At 47.8% G+C, this 26,869-nt stretch overlaps 1 protein-coding gene across 2 annotated transcripts; it reads left to right on the plus strand.

Annotated features, from left to right (window-relative positions):
* The first annotated feature begins 568 nt into the window (after positions 1–568).
* septin7a (septin 7a) lies at positions 569–20,967 on the plus strand. Of its 2 annotated transcripts, XM_023809665.2 has the most exons (13): positions 569–703; positions 3,713–3,819; positions 12,307–12,407; positions 12,526–12,660; positions 13,679–13,796; positions 14,337–14,429; positions 15,337–15,433; positions 16,961–17,012; positions 17,102–17,227; positions 17,927–17,947; positions 18,590–18,725; positions 18,988–19,133; positions 19,781–20,967. In XM_023809665.2, exons 1-13 carry the CDS (start codon positions 694–696, stop codon positions 19,818–19,820), a joined length of 1,182 nt encoding a protein of 393 aa, XP_023665433.2. In that variant the 5' UTR covers positions 569–693; the 3' UTR covers positions 19,821–20,967. The 2 variants fall into 2 exon arrangements, with proteins under 2 accessions (XP_023665433.2, XP_023665434.2); XM_023809666.2 differs by lacking the exon at positions 17,927–17,947.
* The last annotated feature ends 5,902 nt before the right edge of the window (positions 20,968–26,869 follow it).

Below are 26,869 nucleotides of genomic sequence, written 5' to 3' on the forward strand. Positions count from 1 at the left end.
ATTCCACTGAGCTAATATTTATTTTCCTTTGTTTTTTTTCTTCCTTTCCATGCCCCTGCTGTCCTTGTGGGACGACCCTCGGGAACTATAAACATCTCTGGCATTTTCACTACCCAACCATCTCTCCTGGGACTCAACGTCAATGTGTGAATGCTTTTCAAAGTAGCTGTAAGTATCTCATTAACCCTCCCGTTTCATGTTTCTCCGTAATCAACCAGCGTGACGTCTTGCTTTTGGGAGCCTTGTTTTAACTCTCCTGGAACAATTGAGGGAATCGTGGATCATAAGTGGTCCTGTCTAGCTGCCTTATATGGGTGATGTTGTGTTTAAGGCCTGTCACAGGTTACCCAGCTTGTCTTTCTCTCCTCTCTTAAACTGCTTTTTTTTTCCTGCCCCTGCCCCAGTTAGGCATTCAGACGTATAATGCCTCGCGTATGTAGAAAGATCATGGTTCTGGATTTAGCTGGGCACTGCCTCTTATTCTGATTGCTGGTAACCTCCACCAGCAGGTTTTGGTTAAGCTAAATTGACCTGATCTGAGATCAGTGTGCAGTCAAGTGTTTTATAATATATTACTATTGTTTAACGTTCCTCTTCCAGCAACAGAAGAACCTGGAGGGATATGTGGGTTTCGCAAACCTCCCCAACCAAGTGTACAGAAAATCGGTGAAGAGGGGCTTTGAGTTCACCCTCATGGTTGTCGGTGAGTTTATTTATTTTTCTTTAATTCAAACCGCATTCTTCATGAGTCTTTCAGTGAATCACGCTGTCAATCTTGTGCTTATGTTGTATACGTCCTCAAAGATCACCCTTGAACCGAAACGGTTACGTAATCGCATATTCCTCATACGGGCATGTGGCAGAAACTGGTCTTTTGAGGTTTGGGCAGAAATGGCTAAAAATGCAGCTTTGCCCCTTTTTCAGCACATGCATATTTTTGAGTCTCGCAGTGTGTAATTTCATCGCGGCCCTCGACCGGGCTGCCCTCTGAAATGCATTAAGGACGGGTTAAAGGCCGGATTCTGTGAAACCATATTTAAAACAAATGTGCTTCCCCTTCTCCGATGGAGGCTTGCACTGGAATGTGTGTGTGTGTGTGTGTGTGTGTGTGTGTGTGTGTGTGTGTGTGTTTCTCCTTGGGACCAAGGGTGGGAAGCTTCCTGTAATTCCTTTCTCGCATCCAGATCAGCAGCCAAAGCAGTTGAGGAAGATCTGAGCGTCCCCAGCTGCCCTCCTCCAAAAACCTAGTCATGGTGCATGGGACCCACATAGGAAACGCTCATTGACACCTCGTGACATCACTTCCCTCCCCCTTATGCCTGCTTCAGCCAGTGTCCACCGCCCAGGACTCCAGTCGATGATTAGGGCAACGCCCGGAATGTTACATCAGAACGAGTGTGGATACGCCCTTCAGTTTCCCCCTATATTCCATGAGGAAGCGGGCTGTTATGTGCCAATCATGGAGTGCCTCCGTGTAATTAGCATTGCCAGGTGATTGGTAGAATCGTGAAATACACCCTCCTTCCTCCCCCTAGTCACACGATTCTTCAGTACCGGCTCTTGGTGGATTTCATTTTGTTCAGAATGTAAGGTAAATTAAAGTGTAAAGCTGTGTGTTTCTGCCTTAGTTCTGGGGGATTTTATTTGTTCTTGATGTTTGTTTGTTGAAAGGGTTGTAGAGTATTTTGTGAAGCCATGCTGAAATAAGTTTCTTGCCTGCTGGTGTCTGGTAATTCAGTTTCTGAAATATTTTTAGCTTGTTTTTAAGTCCTGATCTAACCCCTGTTACAGGGGAGCATTTTCTCTTTTGGGATGATTTTGGAATTATGTGTGGAACAAATTGAAAGGGAAGCGCATTTTTCCAGCCTCTACAATGCATCCATGGACAGTTGGAGAACTCGCTGCATCATTTTTCACGCTCACCACCAGACGAGCTGAAAGTCTTAAACATGGTATATAAAACCAGGCTTTCCCGCTCCCTGCCAGCGTTTGCGTGCAGAGGGGAGTGCCGTCGTTTACACAGCTGCCCAGGTTTCCTTTAAAGGAAGTGTGCCGGACGCTGGCCGAGCCGGATGGCAGAACCTGGCTTTGCTGAAAAGGCAGCTGCTTCTGGGTACATTTGAACCCAGCCAGCAATACTTTTCATTGGCGAGTTCAGTTGTCATTTGATATCATATAATGCTTCGTTGTATTCAGCTATGTTGAGAAGCAACCTTTGATGAACAGGAGTGTAGTAAGATACAAGGGCCCCAAGTGTGTCAAATCCTTTTCTATCCTTTACTTGCTACAGAATTTGTTCCTCTGATTTTTTTGGTGCTATAATTCAGTGTCAGGCATCTGAGGTTGACCGGTAATGAGTCGGATTGAGTTGCACTGTACGCCACAGAGGCTTGCATTGGCCACATTTTTAGTAGTGTTAAGTACCAGCACTATCGCGGAGCTGCATGCTGTTGCTGGCGTGGCAGTTCCTGGCTGGTGGATAGTGTGAAAATGTAAACACACAGGCCCTTTCTCGTTGAATAAAGATGAAACGACCGCCCCGCTGAGCTCAGATTATGGTATTTCTTTTTAATTCTTCTAGGCGTCCCCCTGTTCGCTTTTGTTACCTATTGCTTTTATTGGTGCTTGTGCCCAGGCGTTACGGTCCCCAGGGATTTACATCTGTGTTCTCCTCTCCTGTAAGAGTATCCTCCTGAACTCTGTTCTTCGAGCAGTGGGAAATCGCCCAGTGGTTCCCAGGACCCTGTGTGACACTGCGGTTTACCCTACTTGTGGGGCCTCTCGACGGTGAAGTCCTCTGTCGGCCTTGCTCTCCCAGCTGCCCCTGGCCTACATCCCCCCATTCAGCCACCCCCATAGCATAAGCTTCATACTGTATGTTGAGTTGCTGTTATAAGGCAGAGTTTCATTGAGGCAGCCCTTGGTGTAAGAATTCAGATTTACTTGTGCCTCGTTTCCACCTACACAGAGCTGGTGCCGGTGCTGGTCTTGTTCTAACTAGATGCCTTCTGGGCTACCATGTGCTTCTTACATTTATAGCTCTCAAATCCTAGTTTTGTTAGTCAGACTAATTAGTCAGACTTTAAAGCAGTGAGTTGTAACCATCCAATAGAGATGTGGTTCCACATGGTTCCACCTCGGGTCCTGCCTTATTTATGCATGCATCATCAGTTATGACAGCACATGCAATTCCAGATTTCACACATTCCAGTTGAATTATGCCTGTCTTTGCAGCTGTGTATTTATCTGTCAGGCCCAGAAACTGCTTTTATGATCATTTAAGGGGAAACCCGCTGCAATTTGTTCATCCTTGTTTCATATATTATTACTGGGGTCTGCAGTCAGGCATTCCTGTCTTTGCATGCATGTTGCTTTAACACAAACTTCTGCTCTCATAGACCACATTACGGGTGACGTCACCTTTTTCTTTCACTGGTGATTTGTAACTATTTTTAGAAATTGTTGAAACATTCACATGATACATTCAATATGAAATGTTGAACTTGGTGTCAGGGATTGTAAATCTCAAGTTGTCCGTCCACATCTCCCAGTTTTTGTCCAAACATATAGAATTTGAGATATTTCAGAAATTCTTAAAAGTGAGATTTTTGTAAATCAGTTGAATTGTCCAGGTTGTATTATGATACAATCTGCCAGTCAAATTCTAGTTTTTGTTTTCTGTACAATCTTTAAAAAAAGTCTCTCTCCACAGGGGAATCTGGTCTGGGGAAGTCGACGCTGATCAACTCCTTGTTCCTGACAGACTTGTATTCTGGCGAGTATCCTGGACCTTCCCACAGAATCAAGAAGACCGTACAGGTAAATGAAAAAATAAATGAATGTCTTTCCAGGCAGTGTGACCGTTATTTTGGAGTAATACAGAATTGAATTTACCATTTGGCAGTAGATTTCTCTTGAGTTTCACTCATTTATTGTTTGTCTGAATCACAGTCACAGTTTTTGATAACCCAGAACTTTCCATGGTCTGTTTTCAGAATATGGTACTTCGAGTTATGTTATGTCTGATGTTGGTCTTAACCTTAAGAGTTTTGTGTGTGTGTGTGTGTGTGTGTGTGTGTGTGTGTGTGTGTGTGTTATATAAGTGTCTTTGGTTGCTCTTCCTGTGTGTCTGTACCGCTTTCTCTCTATAGACTCGCCCATAATCTACAACTTACCTTTATAATAGTATTGATGAAGTAGTTCTATTGTCACTGTTTAGTGAAGTACTGTGTGTGTGTGTTCTTGACCTAGAGTTTGCGCAGTATTACTGCTTCTATCTTCTCCACAGTAACGGTCTTGTGCCGATCGTAGGCATGGCAGATTATATCTCCCCAACCCCCCCATCCTATGCTTTGTTTATCTTACCCGCTAAGTGAAACTATAGGCTACAGGATCCTGGAATCGACTGATGGGACCATTTCAGGTTTTGAGTGTGGCAGTGATTTGCTGGGAATCGTGATAAGATTTTCGAACTCTGGCTGCTAAGGTACGGTGTTAACACTGTGCCAGTCAGAATGCCTTGATTTCCCAGTCCTCGATGGTTAGCTTGGACATTTTGAGCCTGAGGAATAATTAACTCCAGAGCGGCTTGAATCTGCCAGCAAAAGCGGAGCGATTCTGTAAACAGCTGCAGAGATATCTCTCCGTCGTCTGACCGAGGAGCCTCACCAGTCTCACAGACCTAATTGCTCTGAGCTGAGATTATCTCTTAATTTCCCATCGCAATCACTCTTAATTGGGACTCTGATGGTAATCGGACAACTGCATGCCAGACTGCTGCGGTTACAGCCTGATTCTGAGCGAAACGCGTCAGGCAGAGGGTGCCGAGATCCCATTCGCCATCTGCCGCTCACACGATGGAAGGTGTACGAAATTTTCCACGGAACAGGCCTGGCAGACTCTCCACTGGAATACTGAAAAGTGGCCAAGATTACTTTTTTTTTTCTTCGCAACCATTTAAACTCATTTCAGCTAAGATTGACCCCCTCGGATAATCGCTGTGTTGCCCCCACTAGGGGTGCCGTGGGGCTCTGCTCTATGTCATAAGCCGAGCCACTGTAAATGTCCTATCTGCAGCTCGTGAGGCATGGTTTATATCCAGCGAGCATTAAAGGTCCAGTGCTGTTTTTGCCTGGGTTGATTTTATGAATAAAAAGCTGCATTTTTCTGTTAGTGTCTCTCCCACCGGCTCCCCTGCACTGTAAATGCAAAGATGGATAGTTTTTTTGTGAGTTTGGTTTACCGATCCATTCGAAATCTTGAGCAGCACTGCATCTTGCCAGTCTGCTTTCAGCGGGGGGAGGATTCTGCCCCTTAAATGCTTTCTGTTGTAAGATAGCTTTGCAGGATGTCAAGTGAAGGAATTGGTGCAGGTAACTGCATTCTGTGACTCCTGGCCCAGAGCTGAAGTAGCCTCCCCCTTACGTGCCTAATGGTACGATCCACCAGTGAACCACATAACTCTCTGGCCTGTTTATACAGTGATTGAAAAGAGGTTAGCTGGGTAGTCTGGATGTGCCAGACTTGTTTTCATATGATAGTGATACCAGCACCCAGTTTAATTCTGCACAGGCACATCTGGAGGTTTTTCTGTGTTTGCGCCTGTCTAAATATGTCGTGGCCCCTGGCTGTTGAGTGCAAACAGCAGATGCTTTAGGATGTGATTGATTTCCTGCCCCGTGCCAGCAGTTGGTTTGGCCGTCCGGGGGGAGTAATTGCTTTGAAAGTTTTGTGCCGCAGTGCCTGACCTCCCCCTGCCTAATGAGTGTTGTGCATGTTCCCTCTTTTTCGATGGTTGAAGGCTTCCTGGCTTCTGTCTGCAATCAGTGGTGTAAAACTGGTTTAATTAGTAACCATGGACATAAAGCCCTTGATCAGCCGACTTCCTGTCCGAGGTGTCGGGGATCCACCCGGGTCCCTTCACCCGTTACAGGCCTGTCTGGAGGTGCAGCGATGACCCTCCGCACAGAGCAGTGTTCGCTTTGCAGTGGCACACAGCAGTGTTCGCTTTGCAGTGGCATCAAAAGCGATGGAAAGACACTGAGCTTTGGCTGCACACGTAATGCCAACTGGGCGAATCCGGTGGGCACCATTGTAATCTTTAATTCTGACTGTCGTTACTTAATGGAAACTCTAAAAGCAAACAAATTGCTGCAAATCACTTAGCAATAGGGCTTCAGGCTGAGGTCCAGGGCCTGTGCTCAGTGATTAAACACCAAAATGGTTTACTGACGTAATGCACTTGTTCAGTCATACTTTACACTCGCGTTTAAACGAGATGGTATTTCGAGCTGAAAATTTTGACGTAATGAGTGGCTTATAGTTGTAGCCTCAGGGTATTTTCAATTTAAAGATGGTGGCATGGGTCGTATGTGAACAAAATGTTGGTACTAAGGTTGGGTGGTATTTAATTTTTCTTACCATCCAGATATTACACCGAGGTATACAATAATTTGACTTAGGGCTGGACAATAATTCGATATCAATATATATCGCGATAGAATTTTTTTCAATAACGGTGATACGATTTTTAAACACATTTCCGATATTTCGATATACATTTGAATATACCAAATGTATAGAGGGAACCGCCAAATTCCCCTTTGTCTTAGCATTTTCTCATCGGTTATGTCGATTCTTTTATGTCGCCGAACCCTAATATCTTGAGCACAAAAGAGGGCCAAAATCGCCACTTAACATCGGTTATCTCCATCCCCGTGACGATTCGCCGGCTTTTAAAAATGTATCACAAGTGCTAAACAGCGCGTATTCAAATCGCATTCGCATGGTAATTTGCTGAACAACGCAGCTGTGAAACGCGATCCAGGTAAAACTTTTTTAGACAGCATAAATAATATTGAAGCATTTGTTTTCAAGCAGACTGTTAAAGGCAAAAGCAACAAAGCATTTTAGACTTTGTAAAGAAACCATAGTAACCGCGTGTATGATACTTTTCAGAGCTGTGTCAGAGCGAAATGACTCGTGAATTTAATTTTGACACTGGTTAGCTTTTTGTAAAAACGAACTACAGTACACCCCGCAGGTTTTTGTGATTTTGTGAGCGATCTTTGTGTTTTCAATATAGAAGAATATATTTAATTATATTTCAAAGAATATAATTAAAGGTTTGTATCTAGAAACAACGGTGGTTTTTATTGTATACTGGTAAATCTCTGCTGTAAGTTGGTGCACATATGCCTTTTGTTAAGCAATATGTATGTCGGGGCCGGCTCTACACTGGGGCAAGAGGGGGCAACGCCCCCGTAAGCAAACGTCCTGCCCCCTTAAATCAAACTTTTAGAAGTTGAGGAAGAAAATAATAATTACCCACAAACTGAATATGGACAAGATTTACTACAGTAGCTGAAAAATCCATTGAAAAAGGCACAAACGAGATGATAAGTTTCACTTCTTGTTCGCTCTTTCCCTCCGCGTTCTGTTTGTGCGCGGGCTCACACGGCACTCGGCAGAGATCCCCCACTCACCCTCCCCCCAGCTAAACATCCAATCACTGTTAGTATGCAAATGAGCCAGTTTCTCAGTAGGCAGGGCAGAGCGAAATGAGCTGCGCGATTGCGGGAGGTTTAGAGGAAGCAGCAATCTCTCTCGTCAAAATCATCATTTTGTCTATTTGGGGGGGGGGTCTTGATCGTGGGATACTGTACCCCCCAGTACCCCCCGATCAAGCACCCCACAAATAGACAAAAATAGCAGTTGGGTTAAGGTCTTAACATTTTTGTTTTGTTTTTTTTTTTTTTTAAAGAAAGATAACCTAACCTTGTAGGAAAATTTTATGTAAAACGATTTCAGACACCCCTAGTGTGGACCGTACCATTTTAACCACCTCGGTGCTAGAAGCAGCTTAGCCAGTCGGTTACGTCATTCATTCTCATTGAGCGAGTTGTTCGTTGTGATTTCAAGATTCTTTATTCGTCACATACATAGTTATAACAAGTACAACATGTAGTGAAATGAACCCTGACCGATCCTATTTTTCAGTTTTATATTTCAAGACTCGGTGAATTGATTTTTTCTTTTTCATAACTTAGCCTACCCTTTTTAGTTTTGTTAATATTGGCAATAGTGAAAAGTGTTTTGTTGGGTTCAAATATGTTTGATATAGGCCATCCAATTAAGGTAAACATAATGTTTTTACTTGTTTTAATCTGATGAGGAATATTTTATTTTATTTTTTGTTGTTTTACTTTTCAGTTTTCCCCCTGAGGGATTGCCACCTTACTGTGGTCAGGGGCTTTGCGTGCCTCAGTGACCCTAAGAGCTACACCAGCAGAAGCTTAGCCTTCAGGTGGGACACCCAAGTTGGACAGGTCTTAGGGTAGAGGCCTGACAAAGTGCAATCCAATTACATGACAAAAACAGTTATCCAGAGCACCACCCCACCCCTTTCCCGCCTTTGTCGCCACCATGTGCCCCCTTCACATTTCTGTCTGCCCCCTCATATATGCATGTCTAGAACCGGCCCTGATGTATGTACATATTTATAGCATGCCGATCGCGTCAAACAAATTGCGGCAATGCCAAAAACACCAAAAACCCGTGCATGTACATCCTCAGTTATTAACGCACATAAATAAATTTCAAGCACATGTTAATATATTGCTGCCATATTGGTTTTCGGTTATCTCGATCATCGGTTATCTCGACGCTTTTTGGCAACACCCTAGGCTGGCGACATAACCGGGTTCGACTGTATATGAATAATCAGTCTGTTCTAGTTTAAATGGAAATATATTATTGTTAATAAGCTGAGTCTGAGAGTTTTATTTATCTGATAGTTTATTTCACATTTCTTGTTTGTAAAGGCTAAATACAAATAAAAAGTGAACCTTATTTTTTTTTGTACTGTTTTTATTTAAAAAAAAATGATATAATTTTAATAGGAGGAGCCTGGAGGTATTATAGACTTTGCAAATTGAGTTTGCAGACATCCATTGTGTGTGTCCTCGGCAGTTTTTTCCTGAGGCTTTTTAATATTGTCCATATCTATATCGGAATTATATCGTATCGACCAAAATTAAGAAATATATCGTGATATAAATTTTTGCCATATCGTCCAGTCCTAATTTGACTATTTAAAAAAAAAAAAAAAAAAAATCTGGTATTTTGAAATACTGGTTTAAAAAACGATACACAGTTATCACCCAAGCCCAATTAGTATTTCTACTAATTGTTTTTTTGCTCATAATTTGAAAATAATGTCTATAGAAGTGTAAGCCAAATGTGTTGTGACCATGGTGTAAGTGGGTTAATGCACGACAAGCTGTGCAGTGTTTGTTTTTAAATGCACATTTTGCCTGGTTCTTTACCTCCGCGGCTGAGTATTTAAGAACATGTAATGCATCAACCCTTACTGATAGCTCACCGAGTGACGTTTCACCCAGAACTCAACCAAACTCTGTCGCTTTTTCTCTGCCCTGCAGTTTTGCATATAATGCAAAGCGCGAGATGTTGAGGGTGAACCAACTAATAGGCATGTGCAGGAGTCACTCGACGTGACGTGATGCGATCAAGCTCCTCAGCCACACCCTGCTGCCACTGATGGGTTTGCTTTGCCTCTGCAAAAAGGGGCAGACCACCTTTTTGGATGCAGACCACCTAACTACGTGGTTTAGCTTTAAATGAGAACAGTGAGTGTTGTCACTTAGGTGCAGTGATCTAACAGGAAGGATAAAGTAGCCTGCAGTGTATATGCCTTTGCTGTAGTGATGCGTCGGGGTTGACGTCAGGTCACCTGTTCTGTACCCATTTCCTCATCTTTGTTTCCTTAAAATGTCTTTCTGAGCACCTGGGTGCAGCCACTCGCAGTCCGCAGGACAAGCGCAGCCACGTGAAACGCAGCCACTTCTGTTTTCTGGTTTCGCAGCATGTCTGCCTGACGGTGCAGCATCACGGCCTTCGTGTCGCCACTTGCCATCCCAGCGATCGCGGCCCGGCTGGAGTAAGCAGGGTTTGTCGTGTTTGGGATTCTGGGGGCTGTTTATTTGAGCAGTAAGCGGTGCGGGCCGACACCCGTATGGCCCACCTGCTACAGTGTATCCACCGCTGGAGAGGTGGATAGAGGCTGCTCTCTTAGGGAGAGCAGCGACACGGCTGCGTGTCAGATTCCAAGAAGCCCTTGTTTCTGCTGTTTCTCTCCCAGAGGAGGCCGGCTGACACTCCTTCCCTCCTGCGACACTCCCCTAACGCCAGCCGACACCGTTTAGGAGGTGTGTCGCAGCGTGGATTACCTGTACTCGTGATGCGTTTAATAGCCGGAGTTTTGTTTACTGCCACCAGCTGAGCGATCGTTCTGAACTTTGAATGCTTCCCAAACAGGCTTGATAAGTAGTTAAAGAAAAGCCCCCCCCCCCCCCCAAAGGAATGTGGATGCAGAGTTTGTGGTATTGGGGAGATTAAAGTTGAAAAGCCACAAATTGCATTGTAAATGCCTTTGCTATTTTGGGAATCAAAGTGAGAGGCAGGAATATAATATAGAATAAACAGACTGCGTGAAAATCGTTACATGGGCGTCGCCAGTGGTGGGCAGCTTAGCGCGATGATTAAGCTGCTGGTTTAAATGGATTTAACCAAAGGGTTGCCGTGGAGATTCTGCTGGCACAGTGCGGCGGGCCGAGTGCCCATCCGTGATGAAATCCGCGTAGGTTCTTGTCTGGAATGACATACCTTCAACCTGACTCATCATGGCTGTCAAAGTGTAACCATCCTGACCCTGAAAAGCTGTTCATATTTGCAGTTATTTCCCAGGCCTGGGTGGGAACACAGAGTGGGGGGTGGGGGGGAGGGGGGGGATGGTGTTTTGATAATCTGTCTACTTCCTCCACTGAAGCTGTCTGGTTTTAATGGAAAGCGTTTCGTTTAGCTGTGCTGTGATTGGAGCTGGAGAAGTAGTGGGAGGGGCTTGCCCAAAGGCTTCCGGCAGTCTGTCAAGGTGCTGACCCCCCAAGGGTCAGTAGTCACTCCGTGAGAGCTTGGCAGTGTCCCGTGGGAGTTTTGACAGATCCCGCAAAGCTGTGGAGCGGCGCTGGTGAGGTGTGGAGTGGAAGAAAAACAAAAACAGGTGAACTGGCATCTACAGAAAGCTCCAGGTGCTGGAAGCGTGTGTCATCATGCAGGACGAGTTTTTAAAAAAAAAAAAAATAAAAAATAAAAAAGACCTGTTTGCATTCCAGGCCCGTGGACTCACTGATTGACTGTTTTTCATCCCGCTTGATTTACAGGCAGAAAATTACATTTCGGACGCATTTCACAGTTGGAATTTAATCTGCTGAGAGTGGCTTTCTCAGCCGCAAGCTCAGCTATTTGCAGTTTTTTTTTGCGTGTGTATGCGAGTGCTGGTGTCTGCCCTGCATAACGGCTAACGATAGTGTTTTGGCTTTGAAAAACATCTGTAATTGGGACATTGACACTAAGTGTCTAGCCTCTGGTTTCAGGTTTGGCTTTGGGTTTACTTTAAAAAAAAAAAAAACACTTGGTCTGTATTAGAGAATATATTTCTGCTGTGCTGATGTTAGTTAAAAGGTGAATAGATTAGTGTGTAACAACAGCCTTTCCAGTCCTTAAATTATTTTCATTGTTTTTGGTGTCGTATTCGGCTGCAGAGAGTGAGCTGGGAATTGGGGTGTGTTTTCCTGCAAGCTGGGACCCGTTCCCGCTAAACCCAATATCCCCCATTGTCAATGGCATCGTAAGTGGCTCAGGCTGTCACGGGTCCGAGGAAGAATCCCAGCAGGGAGGGAGGGAGCAGATCCGGAAAAGCACTCGCTGTTCCATCCAGCCCCTCAAAGGACGCTTTTCTGAAGAAGCACAGCGTAGCACCATGGTCTGTCGCTCGTGCCGCCCCGGGGCTGTGCTTAGTGTGGAGGGGCATGCCGGCATGACGGGGTGTCCCAAATACTGCTTCCTGGGTACCTTTGTTCCATTTGGAGAGGCAGTTCTGACCTGGAAACAGCACAGGGTTTTTTTCTGTAGCCGCGAGAGTGTTTGAACGAGCCCAGATAATGAACACACGCAGAGCGCTCTTAAACGGATTTGTTGATCAGCGTAAAACTTTAACCCAGAGCCCATGGCTGATTTATTTGGCGCACAGAGAAGGCTAAGTGGTAGATGAGACCATGCTGAGCGGAGAGGTCTCGCGGTTTCTCCTCACTATCCTCTGGGGTTTGACTGGACCAGTTTCAGGATGGTGTTAGAGAAGCTTCCGGTCTCAGCTTGCCCCCCCTTTTGTTACCTGGGATACACAAGCCTGTCCAATGACATTTGATTATTTTTGTTTGTATCCTTTCTCAGGTGGAACAATCCAAGGTGCTAATAAAGGAAGGGGGGGTCCAGCTTCTCCTCACAATAGTTGACACCCCAGGATTCGGTGATGCCGTGGACAACAGCAACTGGTAACTTTCATCCTCTCTGTCAGTTGCTGTGTCTGGCTTCCCCGCGCATGCCGATCATGTCCGAACATGCATGGCCACTAAATTCTGGTCACCTGACACTCACCTGCACCCATTCCAGCTGGCAGCCCGTCATCGACCACATCGACAGTAAGTTTGAGGATTACCTCAACGCCGAGTCCCGCGTCAACCGGCGTCAGATGCCCGACAGCAGGGTTCACTGCTGCCTGTACTTCATCGCCCCCTCAGGACATGGGTGAGTAGGGCGCTCCGCCACGGCACCTCTTACGAGGGGAGGAAAGATGACCGGCTGGGCCGCAGCATGGTCGTGGGTATTGATGACTACATTTACCAGCAAGCTCTGCCCTCCTAGACCCCATTGTTGGTCCGAACAGCCTGTGCCTGTCACCCGCGCTGAAAGGGGGCTGGCTTCCGCAGAGGGGGCGGTCACCGTTGGCCGCTTAGTGGGAAGTGGTGGTGTAATCTGCCCCCCCTCCCCCTCATGCAGCATATTGGCCCCGGGCCCCGGGTCCCTGTCAGCACTGGCCTGGGTCCGCATCCCGCATCGTGCACAGCGCATCCCCAGCCGCTCCTAACAGCGGGCCGCTCTGTTGGCCACACAACGACAGCTGTGTGATGCCAGCCGCCCCCATCTTTGGCCTGGGGGGGTCGGGGGGGGCAAGCTCTGTGGTGTGTGTGCTGTTCTCTGCCTGCTGTTGAGCAGAGACACTCTGCCTGCCGGGAGCCAACGTCACGTAGCTGCTGCTGTGTGGCCCCACTGGTCCGGCCTTCATCGCTTAGGAACACAGGCTTAACCCTAAGTGTCTGTCGCCTTCATGCTTTTCTTTACAGAGTCACATCGGCCAGAGTGACCTTAAGTGCCCCTTCCCGTTGCTCGCTGCCAGGCCAGTTCCCTGCCTCATCGCTCTTTTCCCAGAGACCCCCCGTCCCAGAACCGGGCCGCTGCAGCGGGCCTGCGGAGAGGCGGCGCAGAGACCCCCCACCCCTCTTCCTCTTTCCCCTCCTCCTCCTCTTCTGCTTTCTGCTTCCCCCACTCGTACACCATGCAGTGGTGATTAATCCACGTCAAGCCCCCTTTGCAGCGTCCAATCAGGGGAAAGAGCAGCCAGAAGTCAGCCTAGTTTCAGGGGCACGATTCAGACGCAGTCATTCTGAGGGAGAGACGGGCACGAGAACCTGTTTGTTTTTCTGCCGGATGCCTTTGTGCCGCTCGATTCTCACACAAACACGCCGTCACCCCCTTGTCCTTCTAGACTCAAGCCACTGGACATAGAGTTCATGAAAAGGCTACATGAGAAGGTGAACATCATTCCCCTTATTGCCAAGGCGGACACACTGACTCCTGAAGAGTGCCAGCAGTTCAAGAAGCAGGTCTGTTTGTCTCTGTTTCTGTGTCTGTTTCTGTGTGTGATGTGGCCCTTCCCTTCCCCTGTGTGTGCATGTGTCTGTGCTGCCTGCGCGCGGCCTGCAGGGGGCGCCTGACTGAGCTTCTGCTCTAGTCCTCATCCCTGTGACCCTGTCCTTCAGATGAGCATCCTTTTCCCACTCACATGTAAATATTTGAACTGTAAACTACTGGGACCCCATGACTTACAAACGTCTAGACGGCTTCCAGACCACTTTTCCCGCTGTGACGTCTCCAAAAGCAGACGTTGGACAGAGATGTTGACACAGATGTACTGGGTAGGTTTAGAAATAGACTGACTGTGAGGAGGACGCAGTAGGGAGGGTGTTGGCTCAATAGCGGTCACACAAGCCAGAGAGGCTGTCCGGCCTTCCCTGCCATCCTCTTGAGATTCATGTGAGTCAGAGTAATTTGTCCGTTTTCACTGCTAGTCTCGTCGCCCCACCCAAAGTGCGTCGCCAGGGCTCAGTGTCTTGTCACCAAGTGTGTGTCTCTTCTCCGGCCAGATCATGCGTGAAATTCAAGAACACAAAATCAAAATCTACGAGTTCCCAGAGACGGATGACGAGGAGGAGAACAAGCTGGTGAAGAAGATCAAGGTACAGAGTTGTATGTAATACAGGCATGCAGTCACCCTGACGTGGGATCACTTAGTCTGGTCTGAAAACGAGGAGAGCTTGCTTCCTTCCACACCGCTTTTACTCCCTGTCCCTGATCAAGCCCAGTGGCTGTCATACAGGTGACGGGCTTTGGGGGCAGGTTCTACTCCACAAAAGAATGTTTACCGTCTCTGGAGCAGCTCAGCCCATCCAGTAGCACACAGCAGAGTCTGATTTCAGTTCCTCGGTAGCGTTCCCACCAGATCCCCGCTGTTTGTTTTAATGCTGCCGTACGTGTTTGCGTATATCGATATGCCTCTCGTAGTGGTGTCATTGGATCTTCTCGTTGGGTTGAGGTGCACGCAAGCCTGAACCATTCGCGACTCTTCTGGAGTGCCGGTGACATCAGCGGGCCGGTGCGGCAGCGGGGCGGGGTTAGCGTTTAGCGTCTCCCGCGCCCTGTTTCCCCACCTCTGCCTTCAGCAGAACGGGCCAGGCGGGGAGGCGGTCGTCACAGCGAAGCTCTGATTGGCTAATCTTCTGCAACATGCCGGCCCCTTGTTGACTCCTTCACGGACTCTTTCTGCGAGCACAACGCAGGCATTTCTGTCCGAGAGTCTCTGAGTGTCCGGCCCGGCCTGTTGGGACAGGTCCCCAGAGGACCAGCAGGGAGATCCGCGCATGCTCCCCCCCCCCCCAGCCCGAGGTGGTGATGTCACTCAGCGCTAGACAAGTGTGACTTTCACAGCCCGTGTCGCTGTGCTTTCGCTGAAGGCAGCAAAGCCAGCAGGTGGGATTGGCATCGTCGGGCATTACCCTGCAGTACGACACACGCAGACACCAGCCGCGATCTGCAAGGCCGCCCACCATTCTCCTCCAGACGCATAACGCCTGCATCTGCCCACAGGATCGCCTCCCCCTGGCCGTCGTCGGTAGCAACACCATCATCGAGGTCAACGGGAAGCGCGTCCGAGGGAGGCAGTACCCCTGGGGCGTGGCTGAAGGTGAGGGGGCATCCTCGACGGGGGTCTGTTATCATCGTGCCAGTGATCACTCTGCTGTGGTCCCCCTACCCCCCTCCGCTCAGAGACCTCACCCTTTTGTTAGTTAGATTTAGCCATTAGCGGCCAATGAAGGAAGAAGGACGATTTCCATGGAAACGGCTCCGTCCTGCCAGAACTGCAGAGGGGCCTTCGTGAACTGGAGTACGCCCAGTGTGAGCCAGCAGGGGTGCATGTCAGATGGCTCCCATCATGGTCTACTGGGCTGCGCCCCCTTGTGGGCATGTGCTACACTGGCACGGCAGGGCCAGGAAGTGAAGGGATGAGGGGGGTCGAAGGTGGGGCCTGAAAGGATGGGTATTTTCACTTCCTGGGGTATGTCAGTGCAGGTGGGTGACATTGGTGTGACATTCTCCTTCACCACAGGAGTCTCTGATGGGGGGGCGGCTATTTGGGCTCGTTTACTCTTTATGACATCGGAAAATCCTTTCGGCAAGTTAAAAATAAACATTGAGCCGAAGTTCGCTTTGTGTTTCTCTGGCACGGGCGAGGTCGGGGAACGGCCAGAGACGAGAGGTGGCATCAGGCGAAATGGGACATAACGCCTCCACCTATCAAGGAGAGCGAGGACGTCTCTCTCCCTCAGGGGGTGGAAACGCTTCGGTGCTCCGTTAACGTGTCACTAACACCTCCACCTATCAAGGAGAGCGAGGACGTCTCTCTCCCTCGGGGTGGAAACGCTTTGGTGCTCCGTTAACGTGTCACTAACACCTCCACCTATTGAGGATGGCGTGAGGTTTGGCTTGTAAGATGACTGGTGCTGGTAACGGCAGATCATCCAGTGGGCTGTGACGTCACTAGGAGCCAGGTTAGGTCAGTGACTGACGCCTGTTCCAACATGTCTGAGTTGGAAACTCGGTTCCGTAAATGAGATTCCCGGCAGCAGGCTTGGAGGGACTGTAGGAAAGACTGCTTCAGGAATTTGGCCCTTTGTCCTACTGCCCAATGAACCCTCAACTGCTGTCAGGCTTTGGGAAGTGACACGAATCACTGTGGGGAAGTGACACGAATCACTGTGGGGAAGTGACACGAATCACTGTGGATTCCCACACTGCTGCCCACCTTGTTAGCATGGCTGCCTGCTCACCTGTTTTCCCAGTGTGACTTGCAACTGCCGTTTGATGTTTGAGCTGAAATTGGACTCCGCTAAGAGATGGGTCTCAGGTGGATGTTGACATAACAGTGAGGAGGAAGCCTGTTCATTGTTTAGATGGCATATCTACTGATGGCAAGTAATTATGAAAATAGATAAGGGGGAGGGGATGCCCCTCATTCAGGCAGTTAATATTTGTAAAACAACCAGGAAACTGGCTTGGTTGATGTGGTGGCCCCCTGGCGGATGTTTCTGGTACTGCAGGTATCTCTGCAAGTGAATAAAACTGGGAATTGGAAAGCTTTTCCCTGGGTGGGGCAGCGATGGATGACAAGTTGGTGTCACCTTAACTCTTGCTCTTGTTTTCTGCCCCCCAGTGGAGAACAGTGAGCACTGCGATTTCACGATCCTCCGGAACATGCTCATCAGGTTCGATGCTGCCACCTCCTTCACCAATAAAATTACCCATGTCACCGTCCAGAATCCCCGCTCTGTAACACGCTCTCATTCGTCCCCAGGACCCATATGCAGGACCTGAAGGATGTGACCAACAATGTCCACTACGAGAACTACAGGAGCCGCAAGCTGGCGGCCGTCACCTACAACGGCGTGGACAATAACAAGAGCAAGGGTCAGCTGACCAAGTGAGTCCAGCACGCCGCAAGCTATCTCGTCTGTGGGACCAAGGGACAAAGGCGCCCTCTTGTGGCAGGGTCCCTACTCCCCATGGTGTTCGGGAACTAGGGCCACATCTTGATTAGTATGGATGGTGAAAATGCCTGAAGATAGCCTTCTCTGAGAGCCTCACACTGCTGGCCTGATCTCGCTGCTCCCTTAAGAATCAGAGGTTATAGGTCAGAGGTCACAGACTCACTGGGCAGGGCAGAAGTCACGGCTACACACTAAATGGGCAGAAGGTAGCGTATCCACTACTAATTCACCACTGAATCAGCAAGATGCTAAATCAGGGCCAGGCTCCTTAATGGCTCCTCGACATCAAGCAGGACGCCAGCTGAACCACCTAAACTCACCTGGGCGCTGCCAATCCCACGGCACACTGCCAATCCCACGGCACACTGCCAATCCCACGGCACACTGCCAATCCCACGGCACACAGAGCCCCGTGCCCTCGGGGTCGCCCAGCCCTTTATATTGTCATTAACCTGCTCTGTATTCACCTTCCAAACACCAGGAGGTCTGCACACACTGCCTGTCGCACGCCTTATCCACCACGGTTGCTTTGTAATGCATGATATAACTCAGCATGCTAAATGTGTCTGTGTGTGTGTGTCTGTGTGTGTGTGTGTGTGTGTGTCTCTGTTGTTTTTTTTGTTTTTTTTTAGACTTGATACAGTTGAAGGCATGTAAGTGACATTTTTGTTTCTTCAGAACCTGCTTTAAGATCTCATTTGCACACCAGCGCCCCACTGTGGACTGGTAGGGGGTAGCGGTTGCCAGGCATGCTTCCATCTGGGCGTGCTCCTAAGCGCAGGTTTCAGAAACGGCTTCCCTCGCAGCTTGTTGGGCGGCATGTCCAGATGGCGATCTCTCTGCAGATCGGGGGTTCCTGTCCGGCGTGTAGTCTTGATTGGCAGTTTTCACGGGCTGCTGTGATTGGCTGTTCCAGCCTCAATGGTGGGCCTGGTATTTACGGTATTCAAGAGCTTGGCTTTCTTGCACCAGTGGACAGCACTGTTCAGCGTCCATCTCTAGCTTTGGGCGCAGGCTTCATTCACATTTGCTCTCTCTGCTTTTCTCTCTATGTGGGTGGGGTTTCTGCCAGAGCAGCATCTCAGCGCCCCCTAATGGTGTGGCAGGGAATGAGACATTTGTTTGCAGAAATGAATCGTGTCATTTTGCTGGGCTTTGGGGAGTGGGAGAGATTGGGGGGAGAGGTGAGGCTTACTGGGACTTTCTCATGTGCTTTGCCTTTTCACGTCCGTGTGCACACTTTTCTGCGTGGTGCATGGTGCGTGCGTGCACGTGTGTGCGTGTGGCCACTGCAGGAGCCCATTGGCACAGATGGAAGAGGAGAGGAGGGAACATGTGGCCAAGATGAAGAAGATGGAGATGGAGATGGAGCAGGTGTTTGAGATGAAGGTCAAGGAGAAAATTCAGAAGCTGAAAGACTCTGAGGCAGAGGTACTGTGATCAGCCGTCCCTCACACTGCGTCACTGCGGTCACTGGCCCTGTCGTGACCCTCATTTATCATGCAGCCCTGGGATTACAAGATGTTTTTGTTTGTCTGACTTGTTTCTAGATTTTTCTATATGCCCTGTAGCTTAAATAAGTCCTGTGATTCACTTGTCTGTATGTCATCTGACCTACCGTTGAGTTAACGCCTTCCGGGTAGCCGCCAACGAGGGCACCCCTGACCCCTGTCTGTGTCGCTGGGAATTGCAGCTGCAGCGGCGTCACGAGCACATGAAGAAGAACCTGGAGGCTCAGCATAAGGAGCTGGAGGAGAAGCGGCGGCAGTACGAGGAGGAGAAGGTCAACTGGGAGGCACAGCAGCGCGTGATGGAGCAGGCGAAGCTGGACGCCTCCAGGTGGGTCGGGCCGCGTAGCCGACGTGACGCACGTTAAGAAAGCGGAGACCACCAGTCCCTGGAGCAAATGGGCATGAAGGGCTGAATGGTGACATCGCTGTGCCGACCCCAGATTTGAGCCAACAACCTTCCGATCACAGGCTCAGGGTCCTAACCGACGGAGCCACACACCGGCCACAGGGGTGAACTAACAGGGAGAATCAGTTCAGTCAGCGGTTAAAGTTCAGTGTTTGGGTGGGGGAGCGCGATAACAGTTGATTATACCACGTATCTGCAGTAGGGCCCCCCCACCAGGCCCGTCTGCGGGAGGTAGTGAGTCATCACACCTCTGAGAGCAGAAGTACTGTGTGCGGCCACACTGTGCTCCACTGTCGGCGTCCAGGCGCTTCGGAACCCTTCATCCCCAGATGAACCCGGGCTTTTAATCCGCCCCTTTTCTGCTCTCGGCGCCGAGCCCATAGATTTGGCGTATCGAGGGCCTCGAGTCGGAAGGAGCGTGAACACGCTTGTGTTCAGGGTGAGGCTTTGCGTGGGTTTTTAGGCAGGAGTGCAGTCTGAGGAGAGCAGCTGCTCGTCAGGAGGTCAGCATGATTTATCTTTGCTTTCTTATTAAGGGTCTTTTTTTTTTTTTTTTCCTTTTTGTTTAGGACCTTGGAAAAAAACAAAAAGAAGGGGAAGATATTTTAAAGTATTTGAGGACCACTATGCTTTGACGTACTGGCTGCCAACGTACCGGCCTGGACCTCCACATCTGTCCAACGACGCGGCTCTCTGCATGAGGAGAGGGCCGGTTCGCTGCGGTCCATGGCCCCCCACCCCCCACTCCCCCCCGCATGAAACCTGCCATCACAGCCGGGCTGAAGCCATCTTAATCATCTTTTAGGTTTAATCTTCCCTAGTTTCAAACCGATGTCTCCCATCATGTTAAAAGCAAACGGTCCCCTGTTGTACAATCGTGTTTTGGTGGTTGGTCGTTTAAACATCCAAAAGTATAATGTGTTCTTCCGTTATTTAAAAAAAGAAAACCCATGTCTAACGTTATTGTTGAACTAAACTTCATGAACTTGTCTCAGAATGGTTCTGATGGTCAGATGTAACTGGGCAGAGCAGCCTGACCAGCTGCCGGGGACTCGGACATCACGGACACCTAAAGGCTGAAACTTCACCTCTGGCTTTTTTTTTTCTTTATTTTTTTTAAGAAGAATGTTTATTCCTACCCCGTCCCCTCTTGTCACGGTTAATCCTTTTCCACATATTGTAATTTAAATTATCTAGCCATGGACAGTAATCTATAAAGATATTCATTTAACGTTACATTTAGTTTTATTTTAATTTTTTGCATATATTGGCCCTGCTAAGATGCTTTTGTGTTTTTCTGTTGTATGTTAGACACTTCTGGGGGAGCCGCTCTTTGACCAGTACATTCGATGCCCACCCCCAGAGCCAATAAGTAATGACAGCCCCCAAAAATCTGCTTGTGTGAATCTACTCACATTCGTTTTTTTTTCTTTTCTTTGTGCCACATATATATGGAAGCCCATTTCCGGCAGTAAAAAAATAAAAAATGAAAGTCGTAAAAATTTCGACTTTTTTTCTCATAATTTTGACTTTTTATCTCTTAATTATGACATTCTATCGTAATTTCGGGTTTTTATCTCATAATTATGACTTTGTATCTCGTAATTTCAACTTTATATTCCTTTTTTTTTTTTACTGGCAGAAATGGGCTTCCATAAATAAAATTTGTTCATTACTGCATTTTTTTCTCTTTCCATTTGTATTTTTTTTGTTTTTTTTTTATTGTACAAAGTCGCATAATAAACTTGTGATGGTATTGTTGCTAGTGGAGTCCTTTGGATGACGGGTGACATCATCGGGGTGACATCATCGGGGTGACATCAGCGGGGTGACATCAGCGGGGTGACATCATCGGGGTGACATCAGCGGGGTGCTTGTACCATGGCAGAGCTGTACGCCGGTTTGATTCCGTGGGTTTCCTCAGTTTCTGCGGCTTCATGTGTCTAGACTTGGTTTTTTTGTAATTGTCAGCAGGGGGCAGTAGATGATTTAGAAACTCTGCCACACAATCACCTTGTCTCACCTGGTGGTGAATGTGTTTCCTTGACTCTTCACATTGGGTTTTTATCCTTCTCTCCCGGAGAAGTCATGACGGTTTCTTCCACAGCCTGGTTGAAGGCAAGAATGAGGTGGCAGCTCAGTCTTACGTGGTGCCAAATACCCAATGAGTGTCTGTCAAGAAGAAGAATAATAAATAAAACTTTACACTCAGTGCTGCAGCCTTGTTACACTCCTGCTCATCTATCCTGCATGTTGATTGGTTACTCCTTTATTTGGTCATCATGAAAGTAATCTCCTGACCAATCAGAATGAGCAGCTCATGTGGCTCGCTTATCTGGCTTATATGTTATCTACTCAGAGGTCAAGGTATCCTGTCCTAGTAGCTTTTGAGGTTTGTGGTTAAAATTGCCTGTTTCACATTTATCTTGTATTTATAGATTCATAGATGTCTGACTTCACTAATACCTTGTAGCATTTGATCAGGCAGAGGTGGCTTTGATGGTTAGGGAAGCGCACTTGTAATTCAAAGATTGCAGGTTTGAATTGTCGGGGACCAGCAAGGCACCACTGAGGTACCCTGAGCAAGGTACTGCCCCCAAGCGCTGAATTAGCTGCCCCCTGCTATGTCACATTGTCACATATGGGTTAAATGCAGAGGACACATTTAGTAGTTGTGTGCTGTGGTGTGTCAACAATGACAGTTAATCACTAAATTGGAAAAAAAAAAATTCAAAATTATTGTGCTGAATAACCAAATTCCAAATTACAGGGAAATTCCATAAAGTACATGGCCTGCTTCCTAGTCCAGGAGTAAAACATACACATTAATGTCACTAAAATAAAACATTACCCTTGGGATTTTATTGATTTGTGTATTTGGCCACAAAATCTCTCTAGTCATGGAAATTTGCCCTCCACCACCATACAAATCGCAAAGCAGGTTTGAAACCAAAGACTGAAGTTAATGGAAATAGGTTCAGTAGCTTGTGGAATTGTGCTGTATTTTTCAATGACAGTCTAGTCTACAATCGTGTGCTGGAATAGGCCAGTTCGTGATGTCATCATCGCTAAGGCCGGTTATTAAAATGGCCCCTTCTGAAGTGTCCGTTTCAGATCTTCTGCTGTAGCACTGAAGACACGGCTCCTCGGAATGCTGCGAGAAGAACATCATTTTAAGTGCTTAACGTCACTTGTAGAGTCAGGCCTATTTCTGCTCCAGGAGCAGTTGCCAAAGGGCAGAGTGTCGATGTTCTCGCCTCGTAGGTCATTCGCGCAATGCCAGTGGCCTTTCTTTAACCGGACGGCTGCGTGACTATTAGAGTGAGCTATACGGGGTCTTTCGGTGGCAAAAATAACACCCAATAAAGCTTAATTACACGATTGTGCAAGGTAAGCATGAACTGAGAATCAATGCTAATTATTATGTTCTACTAGAGGTAGTAAGTCTTGAAGCGTCCTTTGATGACAGGGTTATGTATTAATATTGGTATTAATGCTGAACTAGGCTTCTTACTGGATGTGTGTACTGGGCTGGAACTCACTTTGTAGAATATGGCTAATAAATCTATATGCTGCACTTGTCAGCCATACCAGAGCGACAAGAAATCCATCAAGCCATTCTCCATTACTAACCAGCAAACACCAGGCACGGGGTAGAGGCCCACACAGGGCCAAGCGACCATACAGCCACACAGAAACACCCAATACCAACTCCTACACCATAGAACACATGGAACTATTTATTTAGAATATGGGTTGAAACACACACAGGAACCTGGGAAGAATATGCAAACTTCACACACAGCTAAGGGATGCAGCTCAGGCCACAACGCCAATGACAGCAATAAATTCCGGAGGAACGTCAGGCGAAGAGCCTGCAGAGCCAGGCACTAATCGCTGCAACTACTTCATCCTGCATCCAACAAAAAGGGATTTACTGAACAGTTCTGACCTACCTTTGGGTTGACGGGAGAGCGACAGCTTTCGTATAACCTGAAAAGTTAGCCAGATTTCTTCATTCCTGCATAATCGGGCCTGTCCCCCTGCCACCATGAGATACTGGACAGAAGGTCAGTTCAGGCAACTGGGCCAAATGTGTGTCCGCTGTGTCGATGAACTTTAGCACCCTGGTTACATTTTGCCCCCTGGAGGTGCCCTGTCAGATGTAAGAACATTTATCTGCACTATTAGCCAGTTGTTCTGAGATGTATGTTTGGCTCAGTCTCCTGGAATTATAGACTTACATTTTCATGAAAACAAATTATGGACCAGCCTACCTGTGTTTCATCTTGTTGCTTTATTTTGGTATTGGTTGCTGATAATTCCTTACATTGATTGTTCTCTTCTGGAATCTGGACGAGGAGTTAATAGGTGAAAAGGCATTTGGGACGCTGAGCATTTTGCTAGGACAGCTTAAAAGAACGATTACTGTGATCAACCCAGGCAGTTCGGTCAGCGACTTCTAGGCGTATTTCACACCATGTGAGGACCTCTCACACAATCAGCTGGCCTTAGTCCCCCCTCCCCCCAAAGCCTCCACAGAAGCGAGCTCAAGTGAGGCAGGTCTAAAGTCACTTAGGTCAGACTGCTCGAGACCAAACAAAGACATCTCCGTAGACAATCGTGTCGGTCTGCATATGAGTCGGGGCACAGCTACAGATTTTTGCCCTCAGGAAATTACATCATATTGGACCCCAAAAACAGGTCAATCCAATTATGTTCCAAATTTTTAGGGTCCCTGTCACTCAGGAATTCTACTAATTCCCTCCCCCTTACTGTACCCCTGCATGTCAGTGTCAGAGATTAAATAGACTGGGATTCTTCTACATGCCAGTGCATCAGTACATCACATGAATTAATCTATCAAAAGGTGGCCTTTTGATTTAAAGCGTCATTGGCGGGGTGCATAGTGCAGTTGACACAGCACAATCATGCTCGGCGGCAGGAAGCCAGAGACGTCACTGCTCCCCCTGGCCTGCTGTGCCTCCCTGGCCTGCTGCTCCCCCTGGCCTGCCGTGCTCCGTTGGCCTGCTGCACCTCCTTGGCCCTCCGCTCCCCCTGGCCTGCCGTGCCTCCCTGGCCTACCGCTCCCCCTGGCCTGCCGTGCTTCCCTGGCCTACCGCTCCCCCTGGCCTGCCGTGCTTCCCTAGCCTGCTGCGCCTCCCTGGCCTGCTGCTCCCCCTGACCTGCCGTGCTTCCCTGGCCTGCCGTGCCTCCCTGGCCTGCCGCGCCTCCCTGGCCTGCCGCTCCCCCTGGCCTGCCGTGCCTCCCTGGCCTGCCACTCCCCCTGACCTGCCATGCCTCCCTGACCTGCCGTGCCTTCTTGGCCTGCTGCTCCCCCTGACCTGCTGCACCATCCCCCGTGCCTGCAGTGCTATCGCTTGTATTCCCGGGCATGCATGGGCACCCTCTCGGCATGCAGATTCTTTTCTCCCTGATTTTTATATCCACTTCAGGTAACATATATCCCTGTATTTTCTAAAAAGATTCGGAGGTCATCCTGGATAGCTTACGCGGACAACTCAAACCTGCACTGCAGACATCTGTGCCTGGCAGTGAGCCTCACTGTACCTGACAATCTGACAGTCAGAAGAGTTCCAGTGTTTGCAACTAACAGAATTCACCATGGCAGCTAAAAACAAACCTTAACCCTTTCTGGGGTTATCCCCTATGCTATATTACCTAGCATTATACACTGTCCACCCCTATGTTAACCCCTATGCTACATTACCTAGCATTATACACTGTCCACCCCTATGTTAACCCCTATGCTACATTACCTAGCATTATACACTGAAAGCCGCTCATAATGTAGTGAAGAATTATGGGTGACTCACTTTGTTCCTAGAGATTTTGTCTTTCTATGTCAAGTCCAATGAGGATGAAGGTCTCAGATGTGTTTAAGCGGAGGGAGCAAAATGGCATGAACCGAAGCTTCTTGGGTTGGGCGTTAACTGCATCTGGAGAGCGTACAATCAGACTGGTGTCCAGAATGGAAGACACAACCTCTGGGTCCAGTTTTGTAACCACCTCTCTCAAAGCCTCTTAATGCTTTCGCAATGTTTCCTTGCAAAAGCCCAGACATGGTGAGCTCTGCTCAGACCATCGTCGCAGAGCATCTAAACGCACTCAGTAACACCTAGGCCTAAGTCATTCTCCTGCATGGGGTGCTGGAGCTGTGCCCAGCAACCCAGGAGGACTCGGGGTGAGGCAGTAAATCTCACTGCTTGACCCAGTGATGTAATGGGATTGTCGGCTTACAAAAGAACCGTCTCCATGGCACAGGGCGTTGGTGCCGAAATTATCCAGCCCGGACAGAGGTTTAGCTTGTCTGCTCTGTCTGCTGTTTAACTGAATGGGGAGGGAGAGATCTATGTCACTCACTGACTGAGTTGGTATTGGGTGTTTCTGTGTGGGTGTATGGTTGCTTGGCTTTGTGTGGGTGTGGATCAGCAGATTCAGCAGATTCAGACTCTGCGCCCTTGATCGAAAGGTTACTGGTTCGAATCCCATGGTCGGAAGTGTGATGTCATGACTCAGATCAGACAGATCCCGTAGGCAGCTGGCCACCATTGACCAGATCTGGATTCTTTATAACCTCTCTGAGATATAGCCACCATGAAGATGACATTTAGTCACCTTTAGGCTAAAAGTTGAATGACAGAGTTTATAATGCAGGCATAATTGCATTGATTGTTTCCAAATCCCTAACTGGGTTAGCTCCTTCCTATAAGGTCGATCTACTCTGTCAGCCGCCCACCGCAGGATCCTTGAGGTCGTCTCAGCAGCTTTCGCTTGCTGTTCCTCAGCAGCACCCAGGCTATAAAACAGTCTCTCCACCCAAATCAGGGCCACTTCCAAGCCGATTTTTATTCGTTAGTCTTTGGGGAGACTTAAAAAGTATTCATGACTGGATTGTCCGTTTATATGTGTTGGTGTTCATTTTGTGTTATTAACTTTGTACAGCACTTTGGTCAACAAAGGTTGTTTTTAAAGTGTTTTATAGGTAAAGTGTTCTTAAGAAAATATGTTGTGTCTGTAGTGCAAACGAAAGTCTATAAACAGTGAAGAAAATCAGAGGTAACTTTCACAGAGTCACGTCCACCTGTCTGTTTACTATTGAACAACTCAGATATAAGCTTTTTGTTTTAAAAACGCAAACATAATTCAAGATTTTATCAATAAAGTTTTTGTGCTTTGCATTAAATTATTCATAATTTTTTTGTGATTGTTAATCACCGCTGACGAGTGCGTAGGCTCGTTTGTGCAGCTTTATGCTGACCTGCTTAAAAGCAAGACAAAACAAACCGATCCCAAATCTTTTAAATCCAGTTCACATTTCAAACAACACTGGCACTGGTATTGGCGCTGGTTCTGGCACTGGCACTGGTATTCTATAACTTACAAAGCCGACATAACAGGTCATCACTGAGAAGCAGGCCGGGGGGGGGGGGTCAGGGCCCCCTGTTTTAAGCCCCCCAGCAGTGGACTGGAGAGATGGTTTGTTTCCTTGCTGCTTGGATAAACGCAGGTTCAGAACCTCCTTATTTTTGACCAGAACTCCTATGCCGTTCTTAAATTCACAGCACATGACTGGCAATCCGATATAACCAGCTTCACCATTCCGGTGTTCTGTTTATCTTTTTGTGACCTCATTA

The sequence above is a fragment of the Paramormyrops kingsleyae genome, chromosome 23 (assembly GCF_048594095.1).
Source record: "Paramormyrops kingsleyae isolate MSU_618 chromosome 23, PKINGS_0.4, whole genome shotgun sequence".
NCBI lineage: Eukaryota > Metazoa > Chordata > Actinopteri > Osteoglossiformes > Mormyridae > Paramormyrops > Paramormyrops kingsleyae.